Source organism: Numenius arquata, chromosome 5 (assembly GCF_964106895.1).
Source record: "Numenius arquata chromosome 5, bNumArq3.hap1.1, whole genome shotgun sequence".
Taxonomy (NCBI): domain Eukaryota; kingdom Metazoa; phylum Chordata; class Aves; order Charadriiformes; family Scolopacidae; genus Numenius; species Numenius arquata.
Genome location: NC_133580.1, coordinates 13,733,059 through 13,750,760, shown reverse-complemented (window position 1 = coordinate 13,750,760; position 17,702 = coordinate 13,733,059). Strand labels below are relative to the sequence as shown.

Genomic DNA, 17,702 nt, shown 5'->3' with positions numbered 1-17,702 from the left:
TTTAAAAAATAAATTAAATTAAAAAGTCAGATTAATAGCAACAAGGAAGAGAATGAGAAAAAGCCTTGGAAAACTCTATGAAGTAAAATGATTTTATGGGTTACCATACTCCATTTAAAGCAGTTTTAATAGTTTATCATAACTGAGTCTCCTTTGAGTACTAACCTGACACTTGTCTCCTAAATAGTACTGTCTCCCAGCAAACACCATGTAGTCAGTTTTTTGAAGCTCTAAAAATAAATGAATAAATAAATAGAAAGGAAAAAGCCTTTAAACTATTGTTCTTTCTTCATGTATCCTACAAGTACTTCATGACAGCATCTAACTACAAATTACAGGCCAACTGAGTTAAGTATTTCCTATGCATATCTGAACACTCCCCACAGTAACAGTGAAGTAACTATAGATGTTCTTACAACAGACCATAACTAAGCTAAATCACAGGACATCAACAATACCCAGTTAATGCAGTAAGTATCGCTACTACTTCAATACTACAATGTTTTTTGTGATGGTACCAAGTTAATCCTGCACTTAATACCAGGATTGGTGCTAAAAATTTTGGAGATGTCTTGTCTTGCCAGAGTACTGGTGGCGCCTGGCAAAAATGAGAAGTTATCCAGGAAAAACCAACATTGTCTGAAGTCTCCTTGCTGCTAAATTTCAATAGGTACCTTGCCTGGATTCTCTGTACATCAGGACTCTATATAGATAATTACTCTGCTCTGTTCCAAGAATTTTAATTACCCTCATTATTGGTTATGCAGTTGTAAAACGCTGAAGTTCTTCAGTATGCAAAGCGCTTTGGATCAGACATCAAACACCACTTCAAAACTTATCTTTCTTTGTAAGTTCTTGCTTTACAGATCAGCCACACTGTATGTCAAAAAGCAGCAACCTATCCCAAGCCACAAAGACCATGAAATCTCTACAGAATGTTCAAGCCCAGGAGAGCTGGGAAGCAAAAGAAAACTCCACTCATTTGACAGATATCAATGCTAAATTTGATATCTTCATTATTATACAACTCTGAAGCCAAAAATCATGCTTTAAAAAGTAAACGTCCTTGCACACATGCTGCAACAAAAAACTCTCAAGTTTGAATGATTTCCAGTACAACAGAATGGTAACACAGAGTTCTGTACTCTAAGTCCTTTTATTTCCTATTCTACAGTTACTAAGTAGCAGAGGTCAGATTTTTAGCAACCTTATTACCATTATACAGTGTCAGAAGCAGTGTATTTTGTACTTTGAAATGAAGCCAAGAAACCAGCTACTAGCAAGATTTACTACCTACAAGTATCTGCTGGGTTAACCAGTATCCTTCACACTTCAGCTGTGACGGAACAGGTGATGTAACCTAGTACAGAGAGAATTATTTGGTTTTCCTTTTTCAAAGATACCTTTTCTGCTGTCCAGCCAAACATCAAACTCCACATTCCGATAGATCTCAGGGTCCAGTGCCTTAAGCACTTTATAAGGAACAGGCATCTTTGATGGATTTTCTGGAGGCTAAAACCAAAGTTGAAACAGAGCATTAACAAGTGCAATTAATGTGTTCAGCATAGCCTCTATCCTGCCAGGATCTGTGGACCATTTTAAGATGTACACAAACTATTTTCCAAAATTTTAACTTCTACTATATTTGCCTAAAAACTATAGCTCAAGAATATGAAAACGCATTTAGGCATTCAGAAGCTGAGCAAACAGACTGTGAAATGGACAGAAACAGGCTCAAGACTAACAATTGGCATGTTCTTTACTCAAAAAGAATCAAAGGAAGCTAACCAGACCAATAAAACCACGGCTTCAAAAGTTGGTGGGAATTTCAGTTGCTGTATCTAAAACCAGGTTTCTGTAGAGTTTCTAAAACTGTTCCAAAGTGATTTATACCGTGTTCAAAACAAAAGTGAACCGATTTAAACTATTTCTGGGAAAAACAAACAGCAGAGCAGGAAAGATCTGCTAAGCTCCATCTTTGGAGGGAAAAAGAAAATATCTAAAGAAGAACAAGAGAATCTCAGAAAGTAAAAAGGCTTATCCAATTTAATAGAAACTCAAAGGCAAAACTGAAAGGCAAACAGATGGAAGAAATAAGCCACCCACTTTCCAAAAAGTAATTTTTAAGAACTAGAAAAGAGAGTTTAGCACTAACAAGGGTAACATCATACAACAACAAAAAAACTCCACCATAAGGAATTCTTCCCTAACTGACAAACCTTTTCTTCTTCAATGCTTTGTTTGAACTTATCTTCCTGTGGATTGTCAGTATCATTGCCTTCCCAGTTGTCCACTCTAAGTAATAAAAAAATAAGATTACAAAAAATACAATGCATAATTTCTAGCCAGAACTTAAAATAAACCAACTGTTCATACAATCTGGAAAGGCACCATGGTGCCATCAAGTGGTAGATTTTGCCTTTAAACACTAGCCATGGCTGCGATGCAGTATAGGACAAGCCTTTCCCCAGATTCAAGAACATGACCTTTACTTGTTCCAACACCCACCCTTAACAAGGGCTACTGCTTGCATTAGGAAAGGATGAAGATGATTCCACTGATTGATTAAAATCTTGCATTGTCAAGTACAAGATGACACTCTAAGTCCTATCAAACAACTGTCATCTGCAAGGATTCAACAATGGCCAGAGGCATCCCTTTTAGCCTTTCTAGTGATTTGAACAACACAGGATGTAAAGGTTTCTACAGGTACATTCTGTCTGTTCCCCTCATCCCCAGAGGGCCAAACTTAGATAATGCCAGCATTTAATTGTCTATTTGGGGTATGATGCCATTAAAAAAGGACAAACAAACTAAAGCAAAGCTCATCTTTTCAGTACAATATCGCCTCTGCAGAGCTATAGAGGCTTAGAAGAGTAATAACAGTATCTTAGAAAAAAAATTTCGATGACATAAGGAACAATTTTATTTACAAATAAGCTGTCATTTTAGAGAGTAACATGCAACTATAACATAGCCAGCAGCAGAGGATGTTCAATTATGTGACACTTCACAGGTCCAAGGAAAGCACACTCTCTTCCACAATATACTTCAGCTTTGCATGTGTGTGTCAAGGAATAGGAACAAGAATCAATACCCAAAAAACTTGGAAAAGTTACCCTTTGCAAGGTTTTTAATTTTTTTTTTTTTTGCTTCCTTTTTACTATATTGCATTCCCAAAATACTACCTTTTTTCCAATGGATTTCTGGATACTTTTTCATGAAGACAATCAAAGTTTGCGTCCTCACTTCCTGCAGAGCCACTGTTTCTGTTCTTCTTGGATCCACTTCGAAACACCTCAACTGCAGACCTCAATTCTTCCTCATCCATGCCAAACACATCTTTGTACAGGATCTCATATAATACAGCTGAACAAATCAAAATAAAGCTCAAGGCAAGTTAAGATAATACCAGATCCATAAGAACTGCTGCAATTTGCAAGGTAAGCATATCTTCACATATTATCTGCTGTTACAAGACCCTAGTTGTATTAAATTCAATTAAGGAGAGGATCATAAAGTAATTCTGGTGGGAAGAAGGGACCTCTGGAAGTCATTTAGTCTAACACCCCACTTAACAGAATAATGAGTATGTGTTAATATACAATAAATGAGCCTCCATCTCTCTCCTCCCCACCCCTGAAAACCAAAACAAATACTGTCTATAAACATATGAAAACACATAATTGTCTTTCATAGAAAAATGATTTCAAGTTTACCCTGGCAAATAGCAGCATTTTCCTGGAATTGTTTTGTATATACAGAGTCATAATGGCCGTTGCTGGAACAACACAGTAAAATCTGGGAAAATTTAAAAGAAAAAAAAAAAAAAGAAAGAAAGGCAGGCTTTAAGGCTGGAACGATGTAAAACCTAACTCTTTCTATTTGATGTCCTAGCTCAAGACTACGTTAGTCTTCTGTTCTACAGTTGACACCAACTCACCAAGACAACAATAAATATTTTTAGTAAATATTAAAATGATGTAAAATCAGATTAAAACTGAATCCTAGGTAGTCTCTAAATACGTTTGTCTATTACATAAAGAAAAGCTATCAATTTGTACAACATGCTGTATTAAACATGAAATAAGAGTTTGTTTCCAGCTTACCTCTGAAACCACCAATTGCTCATGATGTAAAATATATACAAGCCATTAAATACAGTATGTTGAGATACACTGCCCAAGCATCAAAGGCACATTTCATCTTTCCCTATCTGGGGGGGCTGGAAGAGCCTCTGCTTCTCTAGCCCTGTAAAAAGCCTTGCTTTTAATAAGCAATGTTATGCTGCCTTTTGAAGACGTATGCTTCCTGCAACATATACATTGATACACCCAGTAAACGTATACCATCAAACCCCATCCTAGCATGTAACCACAGCCAACTGCAACTGGCAGAAGCCCTTAGGCAGCTGTCAGCACGTTGCTAGCAATGATGCTTCCCAGTGACCCAGCAGGAACTGGGATGCCAGGGCTCTTAATTCAGTGTGCACCATGTCTTCTGCCAACACAAGCTCTCATCTCATGGTGAGAATGAGCAACACCAGAAAGAGCCACTGCCTGCACATGCCGTCTAATGACAGACAGCTGCCAACACTTAATGAGAGCTCGGGTGGTAAAGCCTTCCAGGACAAACACACATTTAGACCATACTACTAGATTTTTAAAGTTAGCTCATTTTGGAATTAGATTACGCTACACAGAAAAAGAAAGAAGCACACGTAAACAAAGACAGTAATACTAACCAGGAGAGAAGAACAGCTGCAACAGCACAGATTTCAGAGCAGACTAGCCACTTTGGCAAACATAATAGCCCATACTGAAATCCATACCGCAGCAACTTCACTGGCATCATGCCTGAGCTAGCCACATAATTGTGCAGGCACATCTATATGACTGCAGAAAAAACAAGAGAGGTCAGATGGGAGGTAACACAGAGTATTTCTCCTTTATGTTCCTTCTTTTTGTCTCCAGTGGTAATTCTTGTGTAGATAAGCTGTTTCATTAGATCCCATCCTTAACTGGGCTCAACTGGTATGTCATAAAAATGAATCAGTTTGTTACATTAATCCATTGCCACTAACTTTCCCCTTCCAGGAACAAAAGTTGCACACTTCATCAGACTTCAGGAAGAGAGGTACTGGGGCAGAACACATTCTCTTTGCCAGTATAATAAATATATCTTGTTCTGCTCTTCTCAGGTATTTCGTTCTACCTTCTCAGTTCTGTCACATTCCCACTGGGAAGCGTTCTTACCCAAAGAGATTTCAGAAACATGAAAGAATATTCTGGAGTTGTGATGTCACCTCTTCCTGCCAGAAATAAACTTCTTTCCAATAATGAGCTGGAGTAACAAAAAAGAATGGCAGGGGAACAGCACACAATCCATCCCTCAGATGGAAAGCAAGTCTACTATAACTGAGTTAACCGATGTGCAAATACTGTGCTTTACCATGAGCTGAAGTCAGCTTTGGGATTTTGTTCAGGTATGCAAGAGTACTGGAGTTACAAGAATTCAATTCCAGTGGCACGTTTTTACAACTAAGCAGGACTGGAGGTAACTAGGATTCAGGGGTAAGGGTAGGAAATCGCCTCACTTCTTCTCACCTTGTCTTCAAAGCCATTGTCTGTAGCATAAGTGGGTGGCTTTCCAGGGTACCGATACAGAATAAAGTCTCGCCTAGGTAAGCAGAGGAAAAACAAGACTTCAAAGAGCACAGTCTTAGTAGAGCCATGTTATGAAGAAGCTTGCAGGGAGCTGTTTAGAGAATCCACTGTTGGTTTATAGAAAAATCAAGTAGAATACTTTTCCTGATAAATGAATGCTACCATACAGCAATAGCTAATTAGCAAACAACACTCATCTTATTAGAGAAAAAAAAAACCCCACACATATCTGAGAAAGACCATTTTATTTAGTCACACATTAAGTCAAGTATTTAGGCTTATGGCAGGGTGCTGAGACACTGAGACTATTAAGTCTGAGTGATTTAGTCACTCTGCAAAAGGACTAGAGCCTCAGCACAGGGAACCAGTAACTCGTGCAAAACTTCAGCCTATTCCTTTAGTACTGGAACAGAATGAGCCTGCAAAGGGATGGTTCCTCCTTTTACCACCGGAGAGCCAGACTGCTTGTTCCAGGACAGTAGCATTTTTAGCAAGACAGCAGTATCATGTTACCTTTGAAATAAATATCAGCATTTATGCACCAAGAAGGGTGAGTATTTCTTACTACCGGAGCTTTCAAGAACACCTATTTGAGTTTTACTCATACTAACTACCACACAGTGTTTTCACCACACACAGCTCCTTGTTTTTTCCCTTTTTCCATCCTTCAGCCACTAGAAGGAAACACTTGACTTCAGAGTTTAACAATAGCAAAAAGCTAACAAATAAACACTGCTGGATACCGACCCTCCCCTTAATCCGAACTATGAGAGCAGGGGCTGTGATGGCTCCTATTCACATGTTAGCTTAAGTCTGTTAGGGTAGCATTTCTCTACCATGTTTCACACATTAGCATCTCAGCAATAAACAAATAAAAGGTTCTGGGGGCCAGAACCCAAACACCATCAAGTCCGAAACAAAGTGAAACTTAAGAAGAGTCACTTACTTGTACATCACTGATAAAGCACTCATTTCCAGCTGGCCAGCACTTTCCTATGCAAGATCATGAGATTACATGAGATAGCAGTGCCTTCTTCAACACTGAGAACTCTAGTCTAGCTCTCTGCCATTATTAAAATACTTAACCAAACTCATGTTTGTTTGTTAAAACAACCAACCAATGCATTGAGAGTTGAGATATTAGGATTTCCAGAAAAAAAAAAGTCTGTAACATGGGATGCTCATGATTACCAAGATGAGTAAGACAGAGCTAGTTCCAGCAGCAACTCCTAAGCACATCACTCAAGATACATTTTTGTTAATTAAATACACAGCATTTGTTTCAGGGACTGCTGCATTCACCATACTTATTGGTTCAAGCCTAAAGAAATAAAGAGTTTCAACTCTAGTATTCGAACCTGAGGGTAAAAGCAGCAGCAGCAAGGGATTGCAAAGTCTGATGAACACTTGATGTGAGGTACGCTCCAGATATTCCACTTTTTCCTTCTTAGAGAAGAACTAAAATTATGAATAAGGCCCACAAGAAGCCTCCACTTTACTGTTCAGTCTGCACAGATTGCTCCTTTTCACCAACACAAATTCCCCACTAAAACTGATAGTTTATACATGCAAATAGTCAGAACAAACATATAGTATTACCTATGCAATTGAGACCCCAGGATTGGGGTCTATCTAAAAAAAAATACCCCAAACATCACATTTTAAATCATCACTTAATTACTTTCCTGTTCAAGTCTCCTCAAATTTTAACCTCTTGAGAAGTCTTACCTTTGGATCTCCTAGTCGTTCAAGGTATTTCTCAAATGATCCTTCCACATACTTTCAACAAAACAAAGAAGAAAACAAATATAAAAACAGTTGGAAAGTTAAACCTACGCACTATACTGTATGTTACTAGCTGTTGAACAGGAGGGAGCAGGGCCGGGGCCGAGGGCACAGACACCAAACTTGGGACTAGTCTGCCAACTCCTATCATTTTAGGGTTCTGAAGGGCTGTAGTGTCACGGGGGGTATGACTTCAGCTGTTCCCTGCCTTTGAGCATGGGAATGATTTGGGATACCAATGTGGAAATACAAAGAGATCCTGACAAAATTAAGAGCACGAGTATGAGTAATATTCAGTGACTCGCCTCCCTCTTAGATTAGATGAAGCATTTAACTGCTCTTACACAGGGAAAAAACCCAAACCACACACCAACTCCACATAAACCACCACACAAAACCACAAGCAAAATCAACCAAACAAACAAACACCCCACAAACCCATGACTTTATGCAACGATTGAACACACTCAAGTTTTCCACCATCTTTTGATATTTATTTCTTAGTCCAAAGTCCTACATATTTTCTAACTACTAAACTTTGCAATGGCTGCTCCACAGGGAATATACTACACAAACGACTGTCACCCTACTGGTTACTGGGGTATTAGTAACTCATTTGAGTTCAGGAACTTCAGAAATATAAAAACAAACAAAACTTGTGAGATGGCAACTCAAGTGAGGCAAGAAAGCAATCACCCTGCCACTTCTCTTCTCTTACATGCATCCAGCCTGACAAAACACGACATGTTTGCAGTGCATATGTTTACGTGGGCATGTTTATGGCTAAACTGCTCGCCCCCTCCCACGTTACTTCCTCTCTAAGTGTGCAAAACTGCCTACGGCACGTGTTACTTACAGATTCAAACTTATGCTGGTGTTGCCTCATAAACAAGACACAAGCTTTCCTAACTTCCACGTGATGAATTTGAGATGAAAACAGCTGAAAGAAAATAAAGGCTGTGAAAGAACCAAGGAAAAAATCGCAGAGTTTAATTTATACTTCACATTAGGCTTATTTAAAGACTAAGACCACCACAAGACTTCACAGAACAGGGAGAGGAGACACTGCAAAGGGCCACAGGCCCTGGGGGCAAGAAGCTGAGGAAAGCCCAAGTGACCTGGGACCCTGCAGCCGTCCCCGCCCGCGACGCCTCACTACGGGCACCCAGGAGGGGTCTCCAGGAGCACCCCCTGCCCGCCGCGAGCCGGCAGCAGACACCGCCCGCCCCGCCGAGGGCCTGAGGCGTCCCGGCTCCCCCCGAGGCCGCTACCGGTGCCCACCTGCTCCGAGACGGCTCGGAAGAGGCAGGAGGCATCCTTGGCCGTCATCTTGCGGTACAGCCCCAGGCTGCCGAGGTACTCGTCCATGGCCACCTCGCTGAAGGACTTCTGCCCGAAGTACTTCTTCCAGCCCTTCTGCATCTTGCCCGGGCGGCGAGGGCTGAGGCGGCGCGGGCAGAAGCGGGGAGCGGGGGTTCCGCGGGGGGCGCTGCGCTCCGCGGCGCCGCGCGTGCCTGCGGGGCGCGCGGCTGCTGCTAATGAGGGGCCGCGCCCAACGCGCCCACCTGCGCGGCCCGGCCCGCCATGGCCCGTCGCGACCGCCGGCATCCCCCGGCCCGCCGCCGGGCCCTGCCCAGCACGAAGCGTGCCCCCGGCCCGGCGCAGCTGGGCCCGGCTCCCTTTGCCTACGACCTGCCCCAAAAGGCGGCCTCGAGCGGCGCACCCCCCGTGAGGTGCCGCCTGTAGCAGCCATTTTGAGGTGCCCGCGAAGAGCCCCCAACACCTGTCCCGCTCTCCCCCTGTGGGGCTCTCCGAGCGCGGCAGGGACATTCTCTTCAGGGCCCCGCGGACCAAGGTAAGCCCTGGCAGAACGGCCTCCCAGACCTGCCTCAGGAAGGGATCCCATGCTAAGGCAACTCATTCCAACTTCGTTGCTTGGTGGGCCCATTACTGCAGACAGGGGAAAAATCAGTCAAAATGGTTATTCATAATTTCCTGTGATATTCCTGCATGCTCTCAGACTGGAGATGAGCTGCTAGTGGTAAACTAGACTATACCAATCATTAAAGAACTGAAAATCATAGTAACTCATAAAGTATTTGGGGATTTATTCCACATCCAGCCTTTATGCTTGATTTGATTTGGAGAATGACTCTATGTACTTTAATTTGCTAGTAAAAAATGCACTCGGACATCAGATGCACTGATTCAGGAGTTTCTTGTTTTAAACAACAGCAACAAACCAACCCAAACAAATAATGCACTTGCAGAGAGGGCAATTAACACCAACTATGCACTTCTGCAACTCTAGGGTATTACTGACCAAATAGACTGCATGAGCATTTTAAAGTTTAAATCCCCTTTGTTTTTCAAGATATTTACTTAAACAAATTGATGGTGGCATCAACACAGTTGACAATTTCAGTACTTTAAAAGGGGTGCTCTGATCAGCATCACATAGGAAACACTGCTCTTCACAGAAGTCCAAACCAAGTAATGACAGGATAACACGGCATAAATGTATTGATTGTATTGTCAACCCAATTCCTCTCCTATAGGCCATGTTTTACTTTGGGAGTAAATCACCCAAAACCAGGAAAGTTGGTTGGTGGGCAATTTGGCAGCAGGTTTGCAGCTCTTGACTTTTCCCACCCAGATTTACCACATGCCCCTTTCCCTGTAAAGAGGCTTAAATCTCTCACTTTTTAAATTCTCTTTTCAGTGCTTCTGTAAACACATGAAACAAGAGCTGAAGGTATCTGATGATTTGCAGAACATCACAGGAACGTCAACAAGGACAACTTCTTGCCGCTAGCAATAGGTAAATATGGTCAAGAGACTATTATGTATCTGCCATGCCTGTATGCCTGTTAAGTAATTAGCTTGTCCTCCTCACTGGAATTGCCAACTTGTGCAGATCTTGTGATGTAAATGGCTGTCCGTCCAAGAAACTAGACAGTTCGTGCTCCCCCCCCCCCCGCTTCCCTCGTTGGCACGATGCTCTTATAAGCATAAAGCTAGATGACTTTAAACTGGCATTAAATGGGAAACCATTTAATGTCAGCTAATATTAACAGTAATTTTCTTTGAGGGTTTGTCCCAGTTGCTGGACTCTTAAGTATGGAAGGCCTCACTAGGAGAGGTTTTATTCTGACACTTTTATTCCTCTGTATTGTTTATTGAAATCCAACAACTTTATCCAAGAACAAAGCAAACTTTTCTGGCTGTCCAGGAGGGAAAGGTTTCAAAGTTGTCAAGTCCATCGTTTCCAGTGTTTCCACAAGAGTGCTGTAAAAACAGACCAGAAACAAAAATTTAAAAAAAAAATCCATCCCAAAGGGAATTTTTTTCTTCACACAATTTTTTTTTTCTATTCATACATAATCCTTAGCACAGAAAAAAAAATGACACATATCAAAAGGAAGAAGAGACTCCACAAACCAGCAGGCCCCAACCTTCACTGGCTCACGGGCAGCGCTGCTGAGAACACACTTCAATCTGCATCACAGCTTTCACAGGCAACCTCAGCTCTAACTTTTTAATCTTCTGTGCTTGCAGTGTTGGGAGACTGAACAAGATCTGAGGATCTACACCATAAACTGTACCAGGAAATTCACCCTATCTGAACACATGGCACAGTTCTCCACTTAACACATAGCCAGAAAGAACAGCTAAATCAATCTGTTAGCTTGCTATTATCAGACTGCAAATAAGGCTCAAATGCTAGGCACTGTTCAACAAAAATAAATAAAAATTCCTTCCTGTCTCCGGAGCTGTCAGAAGCACTGAGATAAGTTTAAGAAACTTGCCCAATATAAACGAATGACAGGCCTAGTCTTTTCAGAAGGCTCTTCTGAAACATATGAAATCCTATTTGCAGGGCAAAGGAACAAGATGCAGACTAAATAATGGGAGTTGCATTTCCTCTGCCTTCAATTTAGAGGTCATCTGTTATTTATAGAGTGCAATTGATCATAAATAATCATAAATAAAAACAGTAAGATACAGTCAAAACGAGATCAAATGAAACTAACAGGAACCAAGATGAATACAAACAAACAGAAGGAGCTGGGTTTTTTGTTGGTCTTTTTGGGGGAGGTTGGTTGGTTGCTGGTTTGTGGGTTTGGTTTTTTTTTCCTGAAGTGACAGGCAGTAGATGTGTGAAACTCCTTGTCAGAGGACATGGTGGATTCAGGAAGTTTGGTTAAAAGGGCAGCCTGAATAAGAGCTTGGAAGACAGACTGAAAGTTACTAGCCAGACAGCATCTGATTTAGGAATCTCCATGAATCAAAGTACTTAAGAGCATGGGAAGGAAAATAACACAAGGAAGTACCATATGTCATATGATGGGCTGCATCAAAAGAAGCATGGCCAGCAGGTCGAGGGAGGTGATTCTGCCCCTCTACTCAGCTCTCATGAGACCCCACCTGGAGTACTGTGTCCAGCTGTTGGGCCCCCAACATAAGGACGTGGACCTGTTGAAGCAAGTCCAGAGGAGGCCACAAAGATGATCAGAGGGCTGGAGGACCTCTGCTATGAGGACAGGCTGAGAGAGCTGGGGTTGTTCAGGCTGGAGAAGAGAAGGCTATGGGGGGACCTTAAAGCCCCTTCCAGTACCTAAAGGGGCTACAGGAAAGATGGGGAGGGTCTCTTGATCAGGGAGTGGAGTGATGGGATAAGGAGTAATGGTTTTAAACTGAAATAGCTGAGATTTAGAGTAGATATTAGGAAGAAAGTATTTACTGTAAGGGTGGTGAGACACTGGAACAGGTTGCCATGACAAGTTGTAGATGCCTCATCCCTGGAGGCGTTCAAGGCCAGGCTGGATGAGGCTTAGAGCAACCTGGTCTAGTGGGAGGTGTCCCAGCCCATGGCAGGGGGGTTGGAACTTGATGATCTTTAAGGTCCCTTCCAACCCAAACCATTCTATGATTCTTGCCCTGTTTCTACTTTTGACTGGACATCTGCATATGGCCACTGCAAATAGGATATTGAGCTACGTGGACCCCTGATCCGTATCAGTAAGGCCATTCTTATGTTTTGTTCTAAATACTCCAGATACTTTCAATTTTATTATGTCACTACATCTATACAGTCAACTTTAGTGCCCTTTACAAGGAAAATCCACACAGCAAAATGATGAAATGGAGTCCTAAGTATGCAGGGAGCGATTTATTCCTTATAGCTCATGGTTACGAACTGATGGTCTGGGTTGTATTATTTCTAGACTTCAAAAAAAGAATCAAACAACTAGTGAGAAAGAACGGAGAAAGAGAGAAGCTGTTAGGTGCTTCTAGGATGATACCCGACTGTTCTATTTGGTTTAAATCGCTCTTCTTTCTTGCATAGAAAAAAAAAAAAAAATTAAAGAAGTCACGGTCAAAAAGCTTGGTAAGTTTGGTAAATTAGCACCTAATGTTAATCTATCCACTATGGAAAATCTACCTTGCAAACAAATGGTTGTTACTAAGAGGGATGTAAATTTCCTTGTTACATTCTCAACAGTGTGTGAGTTGATCACAGGGAGTGATGGTGCCGAACACTGCTCCATCAGTCGGGACAGCCGCAGCAGCTCCGTACCTGCAATTACAGCAGATGACGTGCCCGTCTCTGTGGAGCTGTTTTGCCAGTTCAAGCTGGTGGTTGTTCATCAGCTTTTCGTTTATTACTACTACTAGTGGTTTTCCTTTTTCTAGAGTCTCCAGACAGCTACCTGCACCTACAGGAGAAACAGAAAACACGATGAGTTTTTGCCCTGACAGATTAAATATTTGCTCTGGAAACACAGGAGACTCCTGAAGGTGAACATTTAACCACCCGGCTCTAGCTGGGGGCCTGAACATTCACTGCCAGCCCAGCCCCGAGCCATAGAGACAGGCTTCATCCAACCCACCTCCACTCCCGCCCCCGGGGATCACGCTGGGCAATCGAACGGGGCTCTACCTGCGTGGCTGATGACCAGGTCCGCCCTCCGCAGGTCCTCGGCCAGCGAGTCCTTGAAGCGGAAGGCCTCCACCGCTACGGCCGGGCTGCTGCGCGGCGCCGGTTTCAGCTCGCCCCGCCCGACCTGCAGCACCAGCTTCTGGTAGCCCCGGCTCCGCAGCACCTGCGGCGGAGGGAAGAAGGGTGGGATGGGGCTGGACACCGCGGCGCTGGGCCCTGCTTCCAATTACCCCGGCCCGGGGGCCGCTGTCACCCCTCCCCGCCTTCCCTGCCTCTTTCCTCCTCTTCCTCCTCCGCCACTTCACTTCAGCACAGCCCCGAGGCCTCCCACAACCGCCCCCGAAACCCCCCGCCTCCTGCTCCCTCAGGCACCCCCGCCAGTCACAGGCGGGACGGGGAAGGCGGGACAGCTCCCAGCGCGCAGGCGCTACGGGAAGGCGGTGAAGGTGGGGCCCGAGCTGGTTGCCCGCGGAGCCGGGCTTTCCGCCGCCTTACCTGCAGCGCTGCCGGGGAGGAGACGGTCGCGATCAGGTCATCGAAGCTGGTGGTGCCCACGGTGACAAAAACGGACTTCATGGCGGCCGCCCGCCTTCTCGTAGCTGATCTGCGGGCGGGAAGCCGCCAGGGGGCGCCGCGCACCACCCGCTCGCCTCAGCGCTCCCCAAAATGGCTGCCGGGGAGCACGCCTCTTATCACGGAGCCCGGGAGCTCCTTTAGCCCCGCCGCTTCCGCCTGGGCGAGCGAGGGGACGGGGAAGGGACAGTTCTCGGTGTCGTGGTACAGCGGGACCCGCCGCAGGGGTGCGGGACCGGCAGGGACGGTGTTCGCTCTGTCTGACGAGCCCACTCGCCGGCGGCGATCGGCGACCTCAGCGGGGTAGCCCACGAGTGTCTCAATTGTTCAGACTTTCAGGAAGGGAGAGAGGGGACGGGGGGAAAGTAACCCAAATTTGGAAAAGGGTTGCGGAAATTTTTGTCCTCCACGTGTTATTTTAGCACTTGGGGCCCAGATCGCTGGAACTGGCAGCCTGACTGGAGCCAAGTGCTGGATGCATTCTGGGGCCTGCCATTCCCACAGCATGGCCACAGCTACCTCTTCTTTATAGACTAACAGACCCGGGCTAGGCGTGGGATTTCCCAGTCTGGCCCAAGCCTCCCACGGCAGGGCACTTACTGTGGGAGTAACATCACAAAAAGATAGTAGCAAATAAGCAGTCAGTCATGCTTTGGAGGAGAGATTGATGTTTCAGTGCTGCGGTGGGTCCTGTAATGGCAGCCCCAGAGCAGTGGGCTGACACATCCCCTTGAGCCTTGCTGGGGGACACATTGTTTCTGGTCAGAGCAGCACCCTGAGACACGTCATAGCATTGCAGAGCAAACGTGTGGGATACAAGCCTACTTTAAAGTGACTGAAGGCAGGAGAAGATTGCATACATTTCTCTCAGCTTGGGTGGTTTTGCCATGTGGCTATCCTTCCACTAATACCTCAGACTGATGAAGATGGGAGACAGAAGGAAAAGAACAAATGTAGTTTGAACTCTGCATTCTATGTTTTGTTTAAAAAACTTAAATAACAGAAATGCTGCAAACTCCAATAGAAACTGCTGTCTGCCAGCTCTCAGTTGATTCCAGAAAGATATAAAAAATTATTTGGCCTGAATAGATGAACCTGTCACAGCAGCTGAGATTGCAACTCAGGGAAAACCCTGAAAGCAAGACTGAAATCTTTTCCTTGCTTTGCCACTGACCAGTGTTAGCACCTTGGGGAGGTGCTCATTTTTCTGTTTTTCTACCTGCAAGGCAATGTTTAGCAATTTATCTTCTCTAAAGCTTTCTGTGGAGGTGATAATATTGATTGCAGAGGGGCGAGTCTTTTAAAAATCTTCACTGTAGCAATTTTTTTAAGACATCGAATAGGTTTTTTTTTTGCCTACATCCACCTTCTCTGGGCCTTTTGAAAGATGCATTCTCAGTATCATTGAATACAGGTAGGTTTCCCTCCTCCCTATCGCCCTTTCTCTAAGTACAGATGTTTTTGATGCTGTTTCAGGCTGGTTTTACTACCTTCTTACAAGGACTGACGAAAGTACTCCCTTGAGCAAAAGCATGTCAGCAATCTGTGGAATGGGATCCTAAGAGCCAAGGGGCAGTAAATCAGGCAGGAGCTGAGGCTGGAGATGAAGGCCCTTTCTGAAAAATAAAAATGCTGTTCAGTGCTAAACCACGTTAAATCAGTTGCAAAGATGAAGTCACCAGTAAATTTATTTCAGGTACATTTCCTCTTTGTGATGAAAACCCAGGGGGAGGGAGAGAGGGATAACATTTTAATTTGAAAAAAAATCCAAACATTAAATCTGTTAACACAGGCTTGTCCACTGAAGGCTAAGAGTACTGCCTTAGCAGTTGCACAAACTGAACTACCAGTTTAATAACACGTGTAACACGATGTACAATTCTACAAAAAGAAACTACTCAAGTTAGACATCTAAATCTATTCCCTGAATTAAGTTTAATAGATGAGGTCACATCTGTATACGCTACTGAGTGTTCTAAGAAAGATGCAGAAAAGATATAGCTATCTTGAGGATACCTCTGATTGCCATGTTAATGTCTCATTCACAATGCTCATTAGCCCCCTGTTGCTTTCATTTAGCATAATGAGCCACACTGAAATATATTTATTTTTTGATTAAAGCAAATGGTGCTGACAGCAGACATGACATGGGGGAAGGAAGAAACATACTGTAGAGCAAAACAATATCAGAGTCTTGAGTGCATAAGGCCTTAGTGGCCCTGAACAGCCTGACCCAGCTCTTACTGCTCTCCCTCAGGACAAGGAAGCCAGGAACTGAGGGTGACCACAACACAAGCTAGGAAAAGACACACACAGTGTGACCCCACCAGAGAAAAGCAAGCAGAGCAGTGGCAGCAACAGGTCCAGGGACCATCAGGCAAAGACAAGGTAACAAGCCATTTCCAAGATCAATCCAGGAAACTCAAACAGTAATTCAGGAACAGAACTAGCAGCAAGGGCACCTACATCTCACATCTGTCATCCCAGTGTAAGAAAAACGTGGACCTGCTTTAGCAGGTCCAGAGGAGGGCCACAAAGATGATCAGAAGGCTGGAGCATCTCTCCTATGAGGACAGGCTGAGAGAGTTGCGGTTGTTCAGCCTGGAGAAGAGAAGGCACCAGGGGAGACCTTATAGCAGCCTTCCAGTAGCCGAGGGAGGGGATAAGAATTAAATGATCTTTAAGGTCCCTTCTAACCAAAACCATTATATAATTCTACTTAAAGCCCAATTTTAAATGAAGTCCCCATCAGAGAGTGTGGGTGGAAACCCTAGCTGAGGCTGGTCAGGGCAATTAATACCTATTGTCAGTGCAGTCAAGGCCCTGCCAGCTGATGGATAGGAAGTCAGACTTTGGGATGAAAGGAAGGATGCTAAATTTTTCGGGTGTGCCAGAGATGAGGGTCAGCACATGTATAAATCTTCCTGAGAAAAGGCAAGGACAGGATAATTAAATGATTGTGGGGTTTGGTTTGTGTGGTGTTTTTTTTTTATGAGAAGGATAGAATTTAAATATATTGGAGTGTTTTCCTGTTTATATCATTATTTTATATTAGGTTAATTACAGTAGTTCAGGAAATTACTGCTCATTTGTAACTAAAGCACTATAACTCACCGCATTGCGTGCTCTTGCTCTGCCAAAATTGGAAAATAAACTTGCCATCATGATGAGGGATATCCACACATTCATTCTGCAGTTAGAACAAGGTTCCAGTGGATGCCATTGTACCTTGCTTTCAGCCATCTACTTAGAACTTAAAGTTCCTATAAAGTAAGGCACTGTCAAGAAAATATTCTATGCATAATGTAGTCCAAGACCCCAGAGAGAGGCTAGGAAAGGGCTAAAATGGAAGATACGTTCTTGTAAGAGCGTGCTCCCATCTGTGCTTTGTATGGCATAATTTATATTCTGATATTTTCTTCCCATGACAACATCTGGGCAAGAAACTGAAAATGGCATGAGTGCAAGATGTTTTTTTGTTAAGTGAGAAATGATGTATGCTGCCTCCTTTCTCCTTAGCTTTTATTTGAAATACTTCTTGATGGCTCAGTTTTGAGCACTGTCGCTTTGTATTCAGCTCAGCTTGCCACAGTTTGCCCTGAGAGCTCCATAATTATATTATTTGAGAGTAAGAAAATGCACGAAAATAAACTAGTCGGTTCACATCTTGGTTTCTGAAAACTACATACTGCCCTCAGTTTGCTCTTGAAGTCTAAAGACTAACTCACAACTGT

General features: G+C 43.6%; 2 protein-coding genes across 2 annotated transcripts in view; both read right to left on the bottom strand.

Moving 5' to 3' along the window:
• The window catches only part of LOC141464553 (UDP-N-acetylglucosamine transferase subunit ALG13-like), a 31,163-nt gene extending 21,882 nt beyond the window's left edge, over positions 1-9,281 (bottom strand). The window contains exons 1-10 of the mRNA XM_074147526.1: positions 8,733-9,281; positions 8,308-8,391; positions 7,395-7,445; positions 6,613-6,659; positions 5,607-5,679; positions 3,720-3,801; positions 3,189-3,369; positions 2,220-2,295; positions 1,404-1,512; positions 166-230 (exon numbers count right to left, since the gene is read on the bottom strand). Of these exons, the coding sequence (XP_074003627.1) occupies positions 166-230; positions 1,404-1,512; positions 2,220-2,295; positions 3,189-3,369; positions 3,720-3,801; positions 5,607-5,679; positions 6,613-6,659; positions 7,395-7,445; positions 8,308-8,391; positions 8,733-9,281 (1,317 nt within the window). The remainder of the gene's footprint in view (positions 1-165; positions 231-1,403; positions 1,513-2,219; positions 2,296-3,188; positions 3,370-3,719; positions 3,802-5,606; positions 5,680-6,612; positions 6,660-7,394; positions 7,446-8,307; positions 8,392-8,732) is intronic.
• A 370-nt stretch (positions 9,282-9,651) lies between these two features.
• LOC141464485 (UDP-N-acetylglucosamine transferase subunit ALG13-like) lies at positions 9,652-14,098 on the bottom strand. The gene is made up of 4 exons (XM_074147432.1): positions 13,891-14,098; positions 13,396-13,558; positions 13,033-13,171; positions 9,652-10,739 (listed from the first exon to the last, which is right to left on the bottom strand). The coding sequence occupies exons 1-4, from the start codon at positions 13,969-13,971 to the stop codon at positions 10,628-10,630; spliced, it is 495 nt and encodes a 164-aa protein (XP_074003533.1). The 5' UTR covers positions 13,972-14,098; the 3' UTR covers positions 9,652-10,627.
• Between the last annotated feature and the right edge of the window lie 3,604 nt (positions 14,099-17,702).

Excerpts from the sequence above, each read along its gene's own strand:
- LOC141464485 (XM_074147432.1), bottom strand. The coding sequence starts at position 13,971 with ATGAAGTCCGTTTTTGTCACCGTGGGCACCACCAGCTTCGATGACCTG. Across the intron at positions 13,559-13,890 it reads CCTCCCCGGCAGCGCTGCAG|GTGCTGCGGAGCCGGGGCTA; the intron begins GTAAGGCGGCGG and ends CCTCCGCCGCAG. Across the intron at positions 10,740-13,032 it reads GTCATCTGCTGTAATTGCAG|CACTCTTGTGGAAACACTGG; the intron begins GTACGGAGCTGC and ends CTGTTTTTACAG.